The sequence below is a fragment of the Schistocerca serialis genome, chromosome 2 (genome assembly GCF_023864345.2).
Source record: "Schistocerca serialis cubense isolate TAMUIC-IGC-003099 chromosome 2, iqSchSeri2.2, whole genome shotgun sequence".
NCBI lineage: Eukaryota > Metazoa > Arthropoda > Insecta > Orthoptera > Acrididae > Schistocerca > Schistocerca serialis.
In genome coordinates this window covers 208,162,228-208,181,975 of record NC_064639.1, presented here as the reverse complement: position 1 = coordinate 208,181,975, position 19,748 = coordinate 208,162,228, and the positions used below count along the sequence as shown (strand labels likewise).

The window sequence follows — 19,748 nt, the reverse complement described above, 5'->3', positions numbered from 1 at the left end:
GGCAGAACGAAAAAACACGTTCACCTTGTTCATGGCAATTAAAACTAACCTCTAAGAGATAATTTAGAACAGAAAAATTTCAGTTTTACTTGTAAAATCAAACTGTAATTTCTCGCTCTCATTGGTTACCTGAAACTATTCTCGCAGTGGCCGGACGAGGTGCCGCCTTACCAACCGATGAGCAGTTCTCATTGGAACTTGGTTACAGATTAAAGGCGAAACAGGAAAATTCCAAACAAAAGAAGAATGACAGTAATAAAAATAAGAGCAAACAATAAAAGACGATACTGATGTTGAAAATAACACAGAGAAGTATTATAAATAAAAAAATCTTTAAACCAATTAACTGGATGAAAATAATATTTGAATTCTTATGATTAGATTTAGAAATAAAAAAGGTTTCCGAATATTTGACAAAATTCGAAATTACGACCTTCTACTCGTGTGGTGTATAGGCTATCCATTACGCATGCCACAACACGAGAAATTAGCTGTGGTGACTCGGTCGCAACGATAAATTGCAGCCTTCAGATATTCGGAATCATTTAATATCCCGCGTAGCGTTTCTAATTTAAGCCCGTCTGTGTGATTACAAATGTGCATGTGATGTTGAATCGCGCCATGCGCGGAAGTGTCCAATAGTTGAAAATGGTTCAAATGGCTCTGAGCATTTTGGGACTTAACATGTGAGGTCATCAGTCCCCTAGAGCTTAGAACTACTTAAACCTAACCAACCTAAGGACATCACACACATCCTTGCCCGAGGCAGGATTCGAACCTGCGACAGTAACGGTCGCGCGGTTCCAGACTGAAGCGCCTAGAACCGATCGGCCACACCGGCCGGCTGTCCAATAGTGTTTGGTTAGCGCTGCGTATGAAACGTGTGTATTTCATTAGAATCGCTGCGTGTGCGTGTGTGTGTGTGTGTGTGTGTGTGTATTTTTGGCGTAGTTATAATGTGTCGTGAAATACGAAACAAAAGCGCCAGAACCATGATTCGGGATCCAGCGTATCAAGTAACAAAGCCGAATTAGATATGGGAAGTGAACTGACCAATTCTTGTGGCGAACGGATCGGGCGTGACGTTCAACGCTCTGGTTGAAGGAATCCAGCTCCAAGGCGTGAAGTGCCAACTACCACGCAGTTTTAATCGAACTATAGGGAAGTATCGTATTCAATGTAATATCAAAAAGATGAATACATAAACGCAGAGTATTATGTGTGGAGATGTATAACGTCATAACGTAGTAAACATCGTAATTACACTGTTTCACTAACATTTTGTGAACGCTGTCGCGAAAGCAGTACATTTAGTGTTGGCTATCTTCGACGTCAGTATCCACTCGTCAGCCTTTGATCTTCTGGCCGACGGCTGTATGACGGATGAGCGCTTTTCCGCCCGGGACGTTTATTTTCTCGCGCTCTTTCCATCGTGATTATACGGCACACCGTGGACTTCTGCTCTGTCTTTTAATTAACTGCGCTTCACGCACTCGCAGCACAAGCGGAAAAGAGCGCTCCACACTTTGTTCTGTTCGCAGTGATGTCAGACGTTTTCTTAATTACCAGTTCGGTGTTTTCCTCATCCCTCTTGCGCTTTTATCGACATGTTTAGCGTTGTAGCTTCCTGCAGTCGTTTCGCAATTATAATACAAATATTTGACTACGTGCGATAAATTCTGACGTGGAAGTCGCGTCGATGAAGAGATGTGCAATATTAAACAACTGAAGAGGTAGGCGGAAGAATGTACTAACGTTCAATTAATCTGACAACGCTACATGCTGGCAATAAGTAGTTCCATTTGAACAGTCAAATACACTTTTTTGTCTTACTATATTCTAGTTCTTGATGATTTATTCTTTTTGTTGGGCCACAGCCACGCAGAATTTTTGAAATGATATACCATCATTTGACTTTATATGGTATCTTTATATGACGATCTAGAATTCGGCCTTAGGCTATTTTGAAGTGTCATAACGTCGAAAAATGTTTTACTTTCAGTCAAGTTGGACTTTTTTCAACGCCTGTGACAATTCGAAATGCCGTATGACCGAAATCTAGATCGTGATATAAATATTCTCTATACATCCATATGACGGTAATATTTTGAAAATTTGTTATCTTGTCTTTGTATTAAAATAGTGACATGCCACAGTGTCAAAAGTGTCAACATGGTAGTGACATCGAAATATTGTAACGGAGTAAAGAGATGGATGTTTGGCGAAGATGTTAATGGCAACGGTGATACACTTTAGATAACAGTAACGCTGGTCCTGATTCCGCACCAGGGAACACGTCACACGTGGAAAATATTGTGAGTATGGCTTAGAAGATGCAGCCGCCACTCTAATCGCAAACGGTTTAGATATAGCATTTCTTAAAAATTTGTGAAATTCTTTAACGTTAACAATATGCAAGTGTAATGAAATATATATCAATGAACGTCTGTAAGGCTGTTAAACTTATTGATTAGTTTTAACTTTTAACACTAGTGAAACCTATAATAAATATGTTTGAGGATCAACTTTGTTTTTGTATATCCACCCTTGTAACTGATGATCTGCGAGACTTCGGCCGTTCACGTCCATAATAAATAAAACGCCTGCATATGTCCATTTGACGTTGCTTTATTATTTTCCAACCAGTTTCGGCGACTCAATACACTATCTTCAAGCGTGTATGCATAAGCAGTAATTATAGCATAATCACGCTTATGATATTATTACCGTTTATGCACACAGGCTTGAAGATAGTGTACTGAGTCAACGAAACTTGTTGCAATATAATAAAACAACATACAATGGACATCTGCAGTCGTTTTATTTTATTACGTGGTATTGTTTTGGTTGTAGCGCTAGACGTTGTAGGTTACTTCCTCTACAACTGAGTTTATATATTTTTTGGAAGGAACACAATATACATCCACTGAAATAGACGAAGGAAGCAAGTGACAAGGTTAGTAAAGGTCAAACATCAAATGAATACAGTTTTTTTAATGTTTCATTAGAAACATATGGTAGAGAGAGAATTTCTACAACCTTCGAGTCTGCAAGAAAGTCACATCCCATCAACCAAAGAGGTAGTGCGTAATCGATATATACCGTGTAAAAATCATTACTAGTTTGAAAACTTTCACGTGAATAATAAAGAAAAATGAAAACCCAAAATTACTTTATTACTGTTGTGACTACACTTGATAATGACTCATATAATTCCTTGTTCAGAGTTTTACACATAATTAATTACATTTTATGGATGAGAGACATTTTGACAGGTTGAATTGTAGTTTATGTCAGAAGTTTTGATTGCCTAATAGTCTGTTTTCGAATACATAAGAAAACCGCCACGGGAAGTGTGGAAGCTTGAGGTTTTAATTTAGTCACTACAGAAAAGCTGACACTGTTAGTCTGTCAGTATTACCTGATGGTGACATAACAGCCGAAAGCTGGTTAGTAACAAAATAATAAATATTATAGATTGTCACACCAGTGTTGTGTGTGGTTTCTTCCATAATTACTGTAATAGTTTTTTTCTGTGTTATGTTTGCGTCCCTAATATGTTAGTCTCTCACATAACACAGTAAAAGTCATATATTTGGCCTCAAAACTTTTCCAGGGATTTTTTAATGAACACAGTGCCAATCCGCAACTGTAGGTACAACGCTAGAAGTAAATGTTGTTTTTGTTGTTGTTGTTGTTGTGGTCTTCAGTCCTGAGACTGGTTTGATGTAGCTCTCCATGCTACTCTATCCTGTGCAAGCTTCTTCATCTCCCAGTACCTACTGCAACCTACATCCTTCTGAATCTGCTTAGTGTATTCATCTCTTAGTCTCCCTCTACGATTTTTACCCTCCACGCTGCCCTCCAATACTAATTGGTGATCCCTTGATGCCTCAGAACATGTGCTACCAACCGATCCCTTCTTCTAGTGAAGTTGTGCCACAAACTCCTCTTCTCCCCAATTCTGAAGAAGTAAGTAATTTCCTAGAACTCATTAGTGTTTTACTGATATGCTGGACTAAATAGCTAAAAAAATTTGTAGCGTAACAACCTGTAGAAAAAGTTACAAATAATTCAATTCAGATTTATGATTTACACACTTAATGAAACATATAACATACGGTCGCTCAAAAAACGGCTGTGGGTGTTTGCACTTTCTTCCGGCGACTCCTTGAACTATCATTTAGTTTTATTAAGCAGTGAGATTGCATGATTGTACCGAATGTGCCTGTACCTGTGCTGTGTACTCCAAAAGTTACGGGAAATAGCTTTCAACAAGAGCGCCGAGCTGCCCACGATTCAGGTGCAGCATGAAGTTAGACTCCAGAGAGGGAGCACATGACAAGGGCTATGTTGCACATTTGAATTACGTCACACAAACAGTTACCAAGTAGACATCCATCCGCCAAATGCGAACATATGCAGTCAAACGCTCCACTCAGCAGTTGGTTGGTTAGACAGTACCACAAGTCAGCATCTCAGGACTAACCAACAATCATCGCCAAGAAGAGACCAAACTCGACAACATACAAGTCATGTTAGTCATCGTTCAATGGATACCGGTGTTTAAAGACCAATCAATGTAAGTGAAAACAGATCTTTATTGCCACACACAGTCTTCATACTCAGATTAAGTATTCTAAAACTTGTACAATTAAATGGCTGTAAATTGTTACTAATGTAAGCAAGGGACCTCATAGTACCAGCTACAGCATCTGTCGAATACAACAATTTCTCATGTTCAGCACCCGAAATTATTTCCCTGAACCATCTAGAGTTTTACCTTTATGAGAGGACTAGAGAACGTGAGACTCCTAGATGACAGAGGAATTGAAATTGTGTGTGTGTGTGTGTGTGTGTGTGTGTGTGTGTGTGTGTGTGTGTGTGTGTGTGTGTGTGTGTATGGTGGGGGGGGGGGGGGATGGAGGGTAATAATGCAAGATCAGAAATGCACAACTCAGTTTTCAAATGTTCCTTTACCAAGGAATATACTGTCCCAATTCATTGCCAGTGACATTGAGTAAAAGGTAAAGAACTCTCCGGAGCCCGATTAAATCCGGAGGTCATATAGCACCTACTTGTACCATAACACTCGTATGCTGTAGATCTCTGTCCCAGTGGCTAGAATAAAGTACACCGTACAATCTGTTTGATGTCCATCTGTTGTACAGTGCTAGACCATATTTTGGTCTCAAATATAATGAGTTATCTCGAACTGAATGACCGCCCTAAATGCGACTTGCACGTTGCTCACATGACATCCTGAACGGCGTGGATCTATGCAGTTTGGTGGATGCAGTATTTCTTGACTTCCGTAAAGCATTTGACTCGGCAGCGCATCTACGCTTATTAGCAAAAATACAATCATATGGGGCATCAAACAAGATTTATGGCTAAACTGAAGAATTATTGGTAGCATGTTACCTTGTAGCAGTAACCTCCCACCTGAGATTCCTTAAAGACGAGCTCCTGTGTATCCTGTGTGTCACATTTCTGTACAAAGTACGATGACAACGACAAATCACTAATGTTAACTTTTTAATTCGTTAATTGTAGGTCGTATATGGCTTCCAACACTTCTTTTTGATTCTTTTTTTAAATTCTGTCAATACAGCCATAAGATGAACAGTATTTAAACTTTTCTGAAAAGATAGGATTTCTCCTGCACTATATGTCATACAATGATATAATTTTGGAGGCAAATTGAGTGGTGCATGTTGTTATTGACAGCAAAATGCGCCGCAAATACAATTAGTAGCAAAGAAGCAATGAAATAAAACGTCATGCTTGATGCTTAATTGTCACTGCATGAACAGAGAAATGTAGCAAGTGGCAGACGTTTTTCATTTCTGTATTTAAAGTTGGGCTGGTCAACGAAGAAAAATATGCGAAATAGTTTGAAATTAAGTGTAAAGTTTGTTGGAAGTCTCCACTCTTTCCAATCTATGTAAGCGTATACCAGATGTTGTTCAAGTTCAAAGAAATACTATCTACGGCTTTTGAGAGATTCTTACCATATTAATTAATAAAAGATGGTACCGATCCCCCTTGGCACACAAAACAGGCCAGAACACTACTGCAGAAGCAATGAAAAAAGCATGCCAAATTTAACAGAACGCAAAATTTCCAAGATTGGTAAAATTTTACAGAAGCTCGAAAGTTAGTGCGAACTTCAATGCGGGGCGCTTTAACAGTTTCCACAACTAAACTATGTCTCGAAATCTACCAGAAAATCCGACGATGTTTATTATATATCTTACAGTACTATATAGTATTATACTCTATACATTATTAAACAGTCTTCAGAACACTATTTGCTAAAGTGAGACACAAACACTTAGAACATCTTTCTAGTTTTAACAGCCATAAACTCTGATATTACGTCTTCATAATTAATATTTTGTGTCGCTTCATGTTCGATAGGTAACATACCAAGATTATTTAGACTCTTTTGTTCATTATTGGTTGTAAGTAATTTTTTATTAATTTTAATTTACTAAATCTCCTCTCACATGAAGCAACTGATGCGCAAATCGTCACAATTAACTTTAGAGCGAGCATACTGTTTGGGAAAGAGCCTTTAAAACCCCTTTCCACCATAAATTTCAAAATTTCAAGACATGCCTCATCAGAAAATGTAACACTTGCCTCTTTTAAATGTCTTCTCTCCGCCTTGGAGTCTCACAGAGGATTTCTCCTCCTCATACTTCATCATAAAAACTAATGAATTTTGGAACAGCTATTTCATTTCCTCATTGTTTGCCAAAAGCAAAATATTTGGTTGCAGAAAGTCGAAAAGTGAGGCGACATCTTGAATTAACTTTGATCTGGTTCAGAGTTCAATACTGAATCGGTCAAGATATTCCAACATATCCATTTGATGCTCTGCTTTCAGTGGGAGTCCTGTATCGGTGGCCAATTCACCAGCTTTTCGTTTTTTTTTTTTCGATGAATGCTTTCTATTGGAATATCGTACACCTCAGATTTTTTTCACAGCACGACGTATTGCCTCTTCTATAACATGACCTCGGTTTTGTTCAGTATAAAGACGGAGTGCCTCTATTTTTATAACTAACGGATCAAAACTCAACTCCATATTTTGCAATGCAACCTGAGTACAATTTACTTCACTCAGTACATTATTCCAAAAGTAAAGATAGCAAAAAAATGTGAAATTCCATACATCATGCATACGATTTTGTGCATTACATCTGGTGACCAAATTTTGTTGTTGAACACACGATTCGTCAATTGCAGCGACAACCCTCTCAAAATTTTCTGACAGCACTTTCACTGCAGCGTAATGAGCTCACAACGTGTTGTTGACAGTGCTGTGATTTGTGTAATGAGAACATCCCAGCGGCCAATGGAAGAAGAAAACTGTGTAGGTGCAAAGGAATGTTGGTCACATTAATTGAATGACCATTACGTCCAAAAAACGGAGTTATTGTTTTTTTCTTTAACACTAGCTGCTCGTAACAGGTGCAGTGTCATAACCTTCGGAACGACACATCATAACGTCTAAACTGTCGTTTTTAAGTTTCTTAAGAATTTCATCACTTAGATCAGCGGCTTTTTTCCCTTTAGTGGAGAAATATCCAACTTTTACTTCCACTTTCCTATTATCAGATCTACCGAAACGTATTACTTCAGACATTTGATCAGTATCTCAAATATCAGCTGTGCTATCAAACATAATAGCAAAATATTTAGACTATTTAATTTCGTTGACAAACTTAGATTTTACGTGGTTTGCTAAAATATCTATAAATTCATTCTGTACTTCTGGCGACACAAGTATCACCCGTTTTGAGAGTTACCATGTTCCAACTTCAAGATGTGTTCTTTAAACATTACATTATACATTGACAGTCTTTTCACTTGCCTTTACAGTATTTGTAGAACTTTGTCCTTCATCAATGTCCACGAAATGTTCGTTTTGTTTAGCCGGAAAAAATGTTATATATCTAATAAACAAGATGAAAAATGCTTCCGCTTATGATTTTCAATGTCCATTAATTGTAAGGCTGCGTCATATATTGTTTCATACAATTCTCCCTTCCTTTCAAACGTTTTTCATTTTTCAATATTTTTCCAGGTGTTCATTTGTCGTTTCATGGTCGGCCACTTTAGACTTCAGTCTACTGGTCACAGTAAACATACGATAGCAAAAGCAGTAGATGTTATTAGTTGTTGGAGAGTAAACCATCCAAGACCGCACAATTTTTTCTCCAGCTGGTATCACCTTATAAAATCATCCCTTTGAAAGGTCCCGTACACAACCTTTTGATTTCGATCCATGCCTAGATACAGCGCCAAATGGCCCTTCTCTGTTTTGGAAATATTCGACTTTCATGATCGCAATGCCCAGTGAGACACATCTCTGAAGTCCTCCAGTTACGTATATTATTATAGTCTTTGATATTAATAACACTATCATTATTATCGCAGTCATTTTCCGCATTGTTTTCTGATTCGTCTTCTTCTTAAGTTGTCATCATATACGTATTGTCGCTGTTGACCCTGAAGATGAGCGGATATTATCCAAATCACTCCTTGCGTCAACTTGTGAATCAGTACATTTTGATGAACTTTGGCTATCGTCAGTTTTAGTAAATTATTTGAAGATGGCGCCAGACGTGCTTTAAGTGCATCAGTTTCAACCTGCTTTGCTTTTCTCTGCAGAAATCCGCTTTATCTCTTAGATATATGAGATCTTCGTGGCATATATATTTTATAGATCTTTGGTACACATACCCAAAAAAAGTATTCCCAGGAAGTACAGCCGACCCCATACATATGTTACTTTGTGAAAAAAACTCGCTCAAAGGCAGTGACAAACAGATATATTTAATATTTTTTAGTTTCAAGAAATGTATTAGTGCGGTGCGTCATTAAAGCTTCCTAATTGCTAGACAATGACCTCTCCTAAGAACTACCTGTTTGCTACTGTAGAGTAGCATGTACCTTTCGTCTGCGTGGATTTAAAGGTAATACGATTATATTAAGAAGTTTCATTTTCACATGTAAATTTATTTTGTCACTCCCCTTTAAAGATGTATAACCGAGGCTCTACTGTACAAGGTTCGATTGACTGCATAAACTAGTTTTCCCAACACGCAGTTCCGCTATTTAGTTTGGACAATAGACGCTCTATCGTACTTACCCCAGAAAAAAGATGCCCCCCCCCCCCCCCTAACAGCTTATTCCCACAGAATGAAATGAAATACTCCTCGCTACGCGCGCCTCCAAAACATAATACGAGGGCTATCCAGATAGTAAGTTCCGATAGGTTGCGAAATGGAAACCACTGTAAAAATCCAATGAAGCTTTGCACAGATGTGTCGGGCAGAGTCTGCAGAGCGTCTGCCAGTCGTGTCACGTCGCTCTTTTCACTTCTGAGTGCACAGTGAGCACGTAAATGTATCTAGAAAATAATGTCTCCCGCCAAGTACGGGGGCCTGGTGACAAATTTCGTCTTAAGCTATGCAGCCTACGTAACACAACTGTCACGCCGTTCCTTCTTAATGACAATTCTCAGCTGCACTCTGCAGCGGCAATGAAGATCCTCCTACAGCATTTTCAGTGGGAAGTGTCTGATCATCTACAATACAGTCCGCAATTGACCACCTGAGTTTCATCTCTGCTCGCACGAACCGCTGACTATGAGGACAACATTTTGGCACAGACAACGAGCTGTAGGCCAGTGTAGAGAATTGGCGGAAAGAACTGGTGGCTGCCTTCTATGACAAGGGTACTGAAAATTGGTACGACGCCACGACAGATGCCTAAGTATGAGCGGAGATTATTTAGATAATTAGCTGGGAGTTGTGACTAGCTGTTGCAAATAAAAAATTTTTGATTTTTACAGTAGTGCCCATTTTGCGGACGATCGGAACTTACTTTCTGGATAGCCCTCGTATTACCTACTAAAAATAATACGATAATGTTACGGTTAGCATAAGCCATCCATTTTCTAAGATTATCTGAGATGATTTGTGACATGTTTTTGCTTGGTTAGCACAATTCACATGCATAAACCTTACCAGAAGTGGTACTGTCGGCACGAATGAGCTGACCACACTATGGTTAATTGACGAGTGATTATCACCACTTCTGTTATGACATATTTATGTGACATGCTGCAGGCTCAGAGAGGGATTTCAGAAATATTTCTGATGCAACTTTTGAAAATAGATAGCTTATGCTAATCGAAACCGGCCAAAAATAAATTCCTTTCCAACCGCAACAGGTGGCCGCGTTTTTCAGCCTGAATTATATCACAGTTCCTGAAGCGATGGAAATCATGTGTACAATATTGATATATTTTATCGATTCAACACATTTCAGTGAGAGTTGACAACACGAAATAAGCGAGAAATGAAACAGCCAAAAAGCAATGACATTTTTGGGGAACCCCGATCTAGCCCCAGATATATGGAAAAAACAACAGAAAGCGGGCTCAAAACAGTCTGTCCAACCCATAGTGAGCTCAAACGGTGAAGTTGAACTCTACATAAGTCGCTGCCCTTTATGCTTTCTATCGCAGCTGCCAATCATAGCGATCTATTGTTTGATACGAAGCACAGTTACTGGAATGAATTCCAACATTGGCGGCCAGTGGCATTTGAGGTTGGGTGTTGCACCAAATTTTCAAGGTTGCATTTTTGAGACGTTTACAAGGGAGAAAATTCCATACCTCGGCGCCTGGGTTCCCGAAGTTCTTTATTCGTGACCGACAAAAATATAAAATGCAGTTAAGCTAATGAGATGAAATTTCTTCCGAATTTTTACCCTCAAAACAAATACCTGAATGAACAAGAGTAATGTGATTGCTATTGGAAATATCAGTATTGGTCATTTTATGTTTGTGTTCTCCATGGAGTGGTGCTACCTCGTGGAGACCTAGGCTACCACACCATCCAGTGAAGTCACTGCAGAGCTATAGCTCGCGCAGGATACGGTAGCCGTTGCGCAATGACCAGTTTTCGTCCAAAGCGCTGGCCGAGTTCATTAGTTTATTCAGAAGGTGACTCCTTAAGTGTTTTCCATCTTTCGACCGGGCACCGATGACAGAATCGAGGCGAGCATTCTGCAATCTTTTTCAAACGATTTCACAGAAACTATTCGGTAAAAAAAATTCATTTTTTCTTTACTTGTAGTTATCTATGTCAGGTTCATAATGATGTGTCTATCATTTCGTTAATTGTGATAGTTATTGTGATATTTACGTGACTGTAAGACACTGAGCGAAATTTGGAAAAAGTGTGCAGTGAAAAATACACTCATGCTGATGATGAAATGATGATGACAGCACAAACAACCAGTCCCCGGGCTCGAATATTATAACCAGTATTTAAAATAGTTTTGGACGACTTAAAATGAAATAAGGAAGAGGGGATAGGTAACATCCCATGGGTATTTCTAAAATCATTGGGGGAATTGGGCACAAGACGACTATTCACTTTGCTTTGTACAGTACGTGATACTGGCGACATACTATCAGACTTCCGGATAAAAGTCACTCACACAATTTCGAAGATGGATAGAGGTAACAAAACCGAGAATTATCTCAGATTCAGCTTAACAGCTCATGCAACCAAGTTGCTGAGAAGAATAGTGTACTAAAGAATGGAAAAGAAAACTGAGGGTGTGTTAGATGACGATCAGTTTGGCTTTAGAAAAAGTAAAGACACCAACGAGGTACTTGTCACGTTGCAGGTTATAATGGAAGCTAGACTGAAGAGAAATCAGGGCACTTTCAGTAGGTTTGTCAATCGGGGTAAAGGGTTCGGTAATACAAAATGGTGCAAGATGTTCGAGGTTTTGAGAAAAATAGGGGTAAACTATAGGGAAAGACGGGTAATATACAATATGTATGAGGGCCAAGAATGAACAGTAAGAGTGGAAAAACAAGAACGAAGCGCTCGGATTAAAAAAAGATGTAGGCAAGGAATGTAGTATTTCGCCCCTAGTGTGCACATGTACATCGAAGAAGCATGAGGAACATAAAAAAAAGGTTCACGAGTGGGATTAAAATTCAACGTACATGGATGTCAATAGTAAGATTCGCTGATGTCATTGCTATCCTCAGCGAGAGTGAAGATAAGTTACACGTTGTGCTGAACGAAAGGAACCGTCTAAACCGTCTAATGAGTACAAAATACGGATTGAATATAAATCGAAGAAAGACGAAAGTAATGAGAAGGAGCAGAAATGAGAACACTGAGAAAATAAGCATTAGAATTGGAGATCACGAAACAGATAAGGTTAAGAAATTCTGCCAGCTAGGCAGCAAAATAACGCGTGACGGATGGAGCAAGGAGGACATAAAAAGCAGACTAGTAAGGGTAAAAAGGGCATTCTTGCCCAAGAGAAGTCTACTAACATCAAACGTAAGTCTCAAATTGAGGAACAAATTTCTGAGAATGTACGTTTGCAGCGCAGGATTGTACGGCAGTGAGACATGGACTGTGGGAAAACCGGAACAGAAGAAAATAGAAGCACTTGAGATGTGGTGCTACAGAAGAGTGTTGAAAATTAGGTGGAATGATAAGGTAAGGAATGAAGAGGTTCTCCGCAGTATCGGTGAGGACAGGAATATATAGAAAGCATTAATAAGAAGAAGAGACAGGATGGTACGACACTTTCATGGCGCAAGAGGGAGGGTAAGAACTGCAGAGGAAGACAGGGAATGGAACACATCTAGCACATTACCGAGATCGTAGGTCTCAACTGCTACTGTGAGATGAAGAAGTTGAGGAGAGGAATTCGTGACGGGCCGCATCAATTTGGTCAAATGCCTTAAAAAAAAAAAAAGATAAACAAGAAGTCAGCTCCAATGGCCTTTCCTCTCATGAGCATTTTCAATTGCTTTTCTATCCCTTGGGGACTTTTTCCGATATCTGTCATTCTGTAGTTCGTGTGACGATTTAAAGGAGGAACTACAGTGTGATCTTCCTCTGCAAAACATTTTTGGAAAAAGACGTTCAGTATCTCTGCCTTTTCGGTGTATGCTCAGTTTAAGTGTCGTTCTGGTTACAGAGTGACTTAACAGATGGCTTCGATTCGTTTACTGAATTAACATTAAGACCAGAATCTCTTAGGACTTTCGGTCGAGTTAGTAGATAAACCTTTAACATAAGCTTAATGAGTAGATTACGACAATATCTTAAATTTTTAAATTCGGTCAATGATTATATGAAAAACTAAATCCGAAGTATTGCTTTCACTGGAAGTCGTTAGATACGTAATCTGTAGCTGGCACTGGTTCAAATGGCTGTGAGCACTGTGGGACTCAACATCTGAGGTCATCAGTCCCCTATAACTTGGTACTACTTAAACGTAACTAACCTAAGGACCACAAACACTCGAGGCAGGATTCGAACCTGCGACCGTAGCGGTCGCGTGGTTCCAGACTGACGCGCCTAGAACCGCTCGGCCACACCGGCCGGCAGCTGGTACTGTGCACCTTGCACCGGGTTCGCCTTTTAGTGCTATAGATATGCTGGAAATTTGAAATCCTTGTTAAGGCGCTGCAGTCATGGACTGTGCGGCTGGTCCCGGCGGAGGTTCGAGTCCTCCCTCGCGCATGGATGTGCGTGTTTGTCTTTAGGATAATTTAGGTTAAGTAGTGTATAGGCTTAGGGACTGATGACCTTAGCAGTTAAGTCCTATAAGATTTCACACACTTTTTTTTGAAGTCCTTGTTCTTAATAAACTCTGACAAAGGGTCACCATTATCGGAAATGTAGCACTGCAAGATAGGACGCCGAGTGCACCCTTAGCGCGAGCAGGGAGAGGTGGTACTGACCTGGTGCAGGGCGGCGTCACGAAGAACGACGCCGTCGCCGCTGTGGAGGCGGTCGGTGGGGGTGGGCCGCGGCACGCCGTCCAGGGAGGACAGCTCCTTGAGCTGCGGGGGCGACGGCGGGGGCGGCAGCTGGTCCTCCGCTCCGTAACGCGTCTTCTGCAACACCCAGGCAGGACACGTCCGTTACAGCCGGCCGCGAAGGCACAGCGCAAAGTAGCTGCGTCGCCACACTAAATTCCGTACGGCGAAAAAACACTCACAGCTGGTAGCGCCGTTAACAGTCTTCTAATGCGAAGAGGAAAAGACTAAGGACAATACCGAAATCGCTTACGAGAGCTGTAGCAGAACTGACAAGTTGCTATTCAGGGCACGTACAACATCGTGCGAGATGACTGGTCGTGTAGAAACCAGACCTCAGGGGGACTCACTCGGAACCCCTGGAGTGTGAAGTCGCAAGCTCAGTCTTCAGTAAGACTCGTTTGAAAGTGTTGTGTTAAAAGTTATGATAGAAACAATGTTAGCTGCTGCCTGGTGAAACGTTGTTTTGATGCCTCGTGTAAGGAGAAGAAATGCTTACCATTACGTTTCCGACTTTGATAAAAGTCGGATTATAGCCTATCGCGATTGCGGTTTATCGTATCGCGACATTGCTGCTCGCGTTGGTCGAGATCCAATGACTGTTAGCAGAACATGGAATCGGTGGCTTCAGGAAGGTAATACGGAACGCCGTGCTGGATCCCAACGGTCTCGTATCGTTAGCAGTCGAAATGACAGACATCTTACCCGCATGGCTGTAACGGATCGTGCAGCCAGGTCTCGATCCCGGAGTCAACAGATGGGGGCGTTTGCAAGACAACAACCATCTAGATGAACAGTTCGACGACGTTTGCAGCAGCATGGACTATCAGCTCGGAGACCATGGCTGCGGTTACCCTTGACGCTGCAACACAGACAGGAGTGCTTGCGATGGTGTACTCAACGACGAACCTGGGTGCACGAATGGCAAAACGTCATTTTATCGGATGAATCCAGGTTCTGTTTACAGCATCGTGATGGTCTCATCCGTGTTTGGCGACATCGCGGTGAACGAACATTGGAAGCGTGTATTCGTCATCGCTATACTGGCGTATCACCCGGCGTGATGGTATGGGGTGCCATTGGTTACACGTCTCGGTCACCTCTTGTTCGCATTGACGGCACTTTGAACAGTGGACTTTACACTTCAGTTGTGTTAGGACCCGTGGCACTATCCTTCATTCGATACCTGCGAAACCCTACATTTCAGCAGGATAATGCACGACCGCATGTTGCAGGTCCTGTACGGGCCTTTCTGGATACAGAAAATGTTCGACTGCTCTCCTGGCCAGCACAATGTCCAGATCTCTCACCAACTGAAAACGTCTGGTCAATGGTGGCCGAGCAACTGGCTCGTCACAATACGCTAGTCACTACTCTTGATGAAGTGTGGTATAGTGTTGAAGTTGCATGGGGAGCTATACCTGTACACGCCATCCAAGTTTTCTTTGACTCAATTCCCAGGCGTATCAAGGCCGTTATTACGGCCAGAGGTGGTTGTTCTGGGTAATTCAATCACATGTCAGTTCTAGTATAATATATTTCTCCAATGAATACCCATTTATCATCTGCATTTCTTCTTGGTGTAGCAATTTTAATGGCCAGCAGTGTAGTATCCTGGGAAGAGGGGTACAGAGATCAAACTTCTATGGGGTGTGTGTATCACACTTCACAAAATGGGCACCGTCGACACTCAATGTTCAAAACAAACCATTAACTTGCACCAGGAACACCGAATGAAAAACTGCGTACCACAGTGATTACGAAGTATCTCACCATAAAGATCAAAGGCCAATTACTTGGGAGTTACAAATCGTGCTGGACTTTCAGCCAGGTCTCCAGTTTTAAAGAATTTATATAGAATCATGAAACTTCCTAGCAGATTAAAACTGTGTGCCGGACCGAAACTCGAACTAGGGAAGGTAAGACACGAGGTACTGGCAGAATTGAAGCTTTGAGGACGGATGGTGAATCGGGCTTAGTTAGCTCAACTGGATGTCACCACGGTAGCTCAGCATGTTCGGTCGGAGGGTTAGCTGCCCTCTGTAATAAAAAAACTGAGTCAACGACTCAACACTGAACTTGAACGAGTGTCATTGGACATCCGCACCGAACACATGCAACGAACAATATCGAACAAAATGATATAAAAAAATTGGTAGAGCACTTGCCCGCGAAAGGCAAAGGTCCCGAGTTCAAATCTCGTCCGGCACACAGTTTTAACCTGCCAGGAAGATTCATATCAGCGCACACTCCGCTGCAGAGTGAAAATCTCATTCTATATAGAATCTTATTGGTGTAAGAGGGTGATGAGAACTGATGGAATTTGATGGCATGCACCCGAATGCGAAACAATTTGTCGTGGAGCGTATCGTGAAACTGGCTATCCTTTAAGGAGTAGCTGCAAATAGTGCGATGATATGATTTATAGGCACGGGAAAAAAAATTCGGAGGCTGAATTTTTCCAGTGGTTCCTGATAGTATAAACTGCAATGTAACATTTTTCAGGAGGGATAGTTTGCTCTAAAGTAGAATGACGTTTATACGCAGACCAAAATAAAGCAAAAGCAAGATTTTTGGTCAGCTATAGGCCAAAAGAAGTGCTCATACCACAGTTTTATAGTTCTCTTACAACCATTTTCCCACTTTCTCTTGCTGTGACGTAAATATCCTCTGCTGCCCTTGCAAGATCACACACACGAGAAAGAATCGCATGGGGCAAAGCACCTACAACTTCTCGCAGCACAATAAATAACTTTCTAATCAATTTACCATCCAAATGAACAGACGGCATAATGCGTTAAGGCATTGATGTTAATTGATCGTGATACTACTCTCTAGGCACCTCTGATTTCCAGGGTTCCTTTGACATGCATTCCCTCTTCAAATCCCAGCTGGTCGGAGTTGAAAACAAACTACTTATTGAACGGTGGGATAAATTCGTTTATCTCAACTACAAATTTTCGGACCGATTCCGCAGTTGCTGCGCATCGTCAAGTTCTATGAAGTTTCGAGATTGCAGCCGGATCATGTTGACTTCTTGCCGCAACATTTCAGCTGGCAACCGTCCAGCTATCTTCGAGTGAGTGTCTGCCTCTGGCGAGTTCTAGTTCACGGTGTCGGCTTTATAGCAAAAATTGGCGCGGAAACTCATGCGCATTGGCGACTGTCACAGGAGCGTCCTCTATCGCAATCAACAGATATTTCGTCTGCCATTTCTTTCTCACTCTGCAAAATTCCTTTCATTCCTTTTTGACGAAATGTCAACTTTGGCAACAGCTGTTGTTGATACAATGCAATGCTTGCTTTGTTTATCTTTGCAATTGCACTCCTCTGTATCAACACCACTGGCAATGTAGCACTGCTGTGAGTTATTCGTCGACTAAGCAGTTCAACTACGGTCTATAGCCTCACGCTGTGCTCACCACTGGAAATCTCCAATCCCGCCCTTGTTGCCATTAGCAGTCAATATTGTGGTTACGTTGTAGGCAATATGTGGGGCGTCAATTGCCGTAAATATCACTGGCCCTTTGCAACCTCACACTCAAGGGGTTCGTTGTTTGTGCTGGGCGTCTTTTATGCGGCCGAATCGAGTGTGGATTGGCACTGTTGCGATTCAGACCCGCAACGTTTTCCCGTCTCCCAGGAGTTTGTGGCGGGTCTAACGTGATACAAAATATGAATCAAATCGAAACAGGCTTCTCTGTGTGCACACGTTCGGCGTAAGTTTGGCTCAATCTGGCACGTAGTCGACAGTGTCATTGTCGTCGTCTACTGGGCTCGTATTTTATATTTTCCATTTTGTGGATTGCCGGCCGGCGTGGCCGAGCGGTTAAAGGCGCTACAGTCTGGAACCGCACGACCGCTACGGTCACAGGTTCGAATCCTGCCTCGGGCATGGATGTGTGTGATGTCCTTAGGTTAGTTAGGTTTAAGTAGTTTTAAGTTCTAGGGGACTTATGACCACAGCAGTTGAGTCCTATAGTGCTCAGAGCCATTTGAACCATTTTGTGGATTACGGAAACTAATTGAGGATCTTCAAATGAACAACTGCTAGTGGGACATCACACATACTGAATATCCCTCTGGCTGCAACTGTGTACGTTAACTTTTACTGTCTCGTCGTTGCAACAGAGGCTTTTTTTCTCAATAGAAGCCTGAAGTACACATTTACGAATTTCCATCATATGCACGTGCTACCAGCTGTTGGACATCACTATGAAAATATCAGCATGTCAATACAGTAGTGCACAGCACTGCACATAAGCTAGTTACCACCAGAACACATGGATGTGGTTGGTTTCTATATTCCGCTGTATAATTGAATACTGGTATTTTGCATGATAATTATTGAATAATCACGTATTCATCACAAAAGAGAATTTTATAGTAGTCATTGAGTCCATAAAATGAAGCCAAGTGCACAAAGTACGTTTTGAAAACCAGTACATATTTTTGTATAAATCTTGCATCTAAAATCGTTGAAAAATCACCTAAGAGCATTAACAAAGAAAAATTTTCCTTCCTCTAGAAAAACGTCAGATCTGAAAGGGATATAGAAACCGCGACAACCGAGGGCATGCATTGAAATGTCTGTCAGAAAAGTTAGGCGTTTTAATAGCAAAAATAGAAAAAAGTCACTCTCTGAAAAGTCATTTTCAAGAAATTAGAGGAAAGTAGAAAGCGCTTCTAAAAATGTTCACGGTTTGGATGTGAACCCCTCATATCTTCCCTATCTGTGAATCAGTTAAGAGAAAGTCGTAGCAGTGGTGCAGAATGACATCAAGTAAGATAAAATGAAATTAATAATTGTTATGAATTTCAAATAACATTTACTATTGTTATAAGTAACAGAACGAAGGTTAGGAAAAAGTAATTTTTTTTTCTAATAAATTCAACTTTCAGATGATACAAAGTAATCTCCACATTCATTTCTGATTTCCTGTTCTTTGTTTGAAGATCTCCTCGGTATAGTTCGTAGCACTAGAAGTCGCGATTCTTGTAGTTCTAATAGTCACGCTCGATGTATGGAGTTCCCGGCAGAATCTTCCTTTTCGTAAGTGCCAGATAGAGTGTAATTTGTTTCTGAACGGCATCCCAAAAATGATGCAAATAGGTACTTTCAAGAATCGCCGTTTCCACTTTACTGGGTTTGTAGTGATATAGGTTTCATATAATCCGAAATTTCGCGGCCGACATCCCAAAAAAATTTTTCAGAATGTGCCTTGAACGACGTAGTTGGTAACTAAATATTCTATCAGCACGTGACAGTGATTGGTTGTTCTAGCAAGGATGTGGTTTCATGAAATTTCGTAACACAGGAAACACGCATGGGACAAGATTTTCTCTCCCAGGCAATGGCGGAGCTGAGGCAAAGCCAGTGCTCCACTATTTATTTTTTTTGATGGAGCGTTGTATATTTAAAGACTCCGTCGCCAGAAATTCGTCCTTAACAGCCCACATAAAGTCATATGAAACTGTAATCAGCATCAGCTACAGCAAACACAATGCTGAAGAATCCCTTATAATTAAAAAACGAACTTCCACTGTGTTACGGAGTCACAATCTGCATTTTTATTAATCAGAAGTAAAAGTGACACAAATAGACCCTCATAGGCTAGTTCCTGAGGTGTTTCGAGCGACACTGGTCCCGTAGTGTAGACAAGACTTTATTGTGGGGTTACTGCTGAGCAGATGCGAGGAACTGAACCGGCGCAGCCCCGCAGCAAAGACACGCAACGTTGTTCCGGTGTGGACTAGGCTTTAAATGCCCCGAACAGGTGCGTCAAGTCCTCTAGATATGTCAGGGTTTATTTCTTCCCATACAATCTGTAACCTACACTCCTTCACAAGCCATTAC

At 41.1% G+C, this 19,748-nt stretch overlaps 1 protein-coding gene across 1 annotated transcript in view; it reads right to left on the bottom strand.

Moving 5' to 3' along the window:
• Window positions 1–13,783: 13,783 nt before the first annotated feature.
• Window positions 13,784–19,748, bottom strand: part of LOC126455846 (uncharacterized) — a 187,236-nt gene continuing 181,271 nt past the window's right edge. The window contains exon 2 of the mRNA XM_050091607.1: window positions 13,784–13,969. Coding sequence (XP_049947564.1) covers window positions 13,784–13,969 — 186 coding nt within the window. The remainder of the gene's footprint in view (window positions 13,970–19,748) is intronic.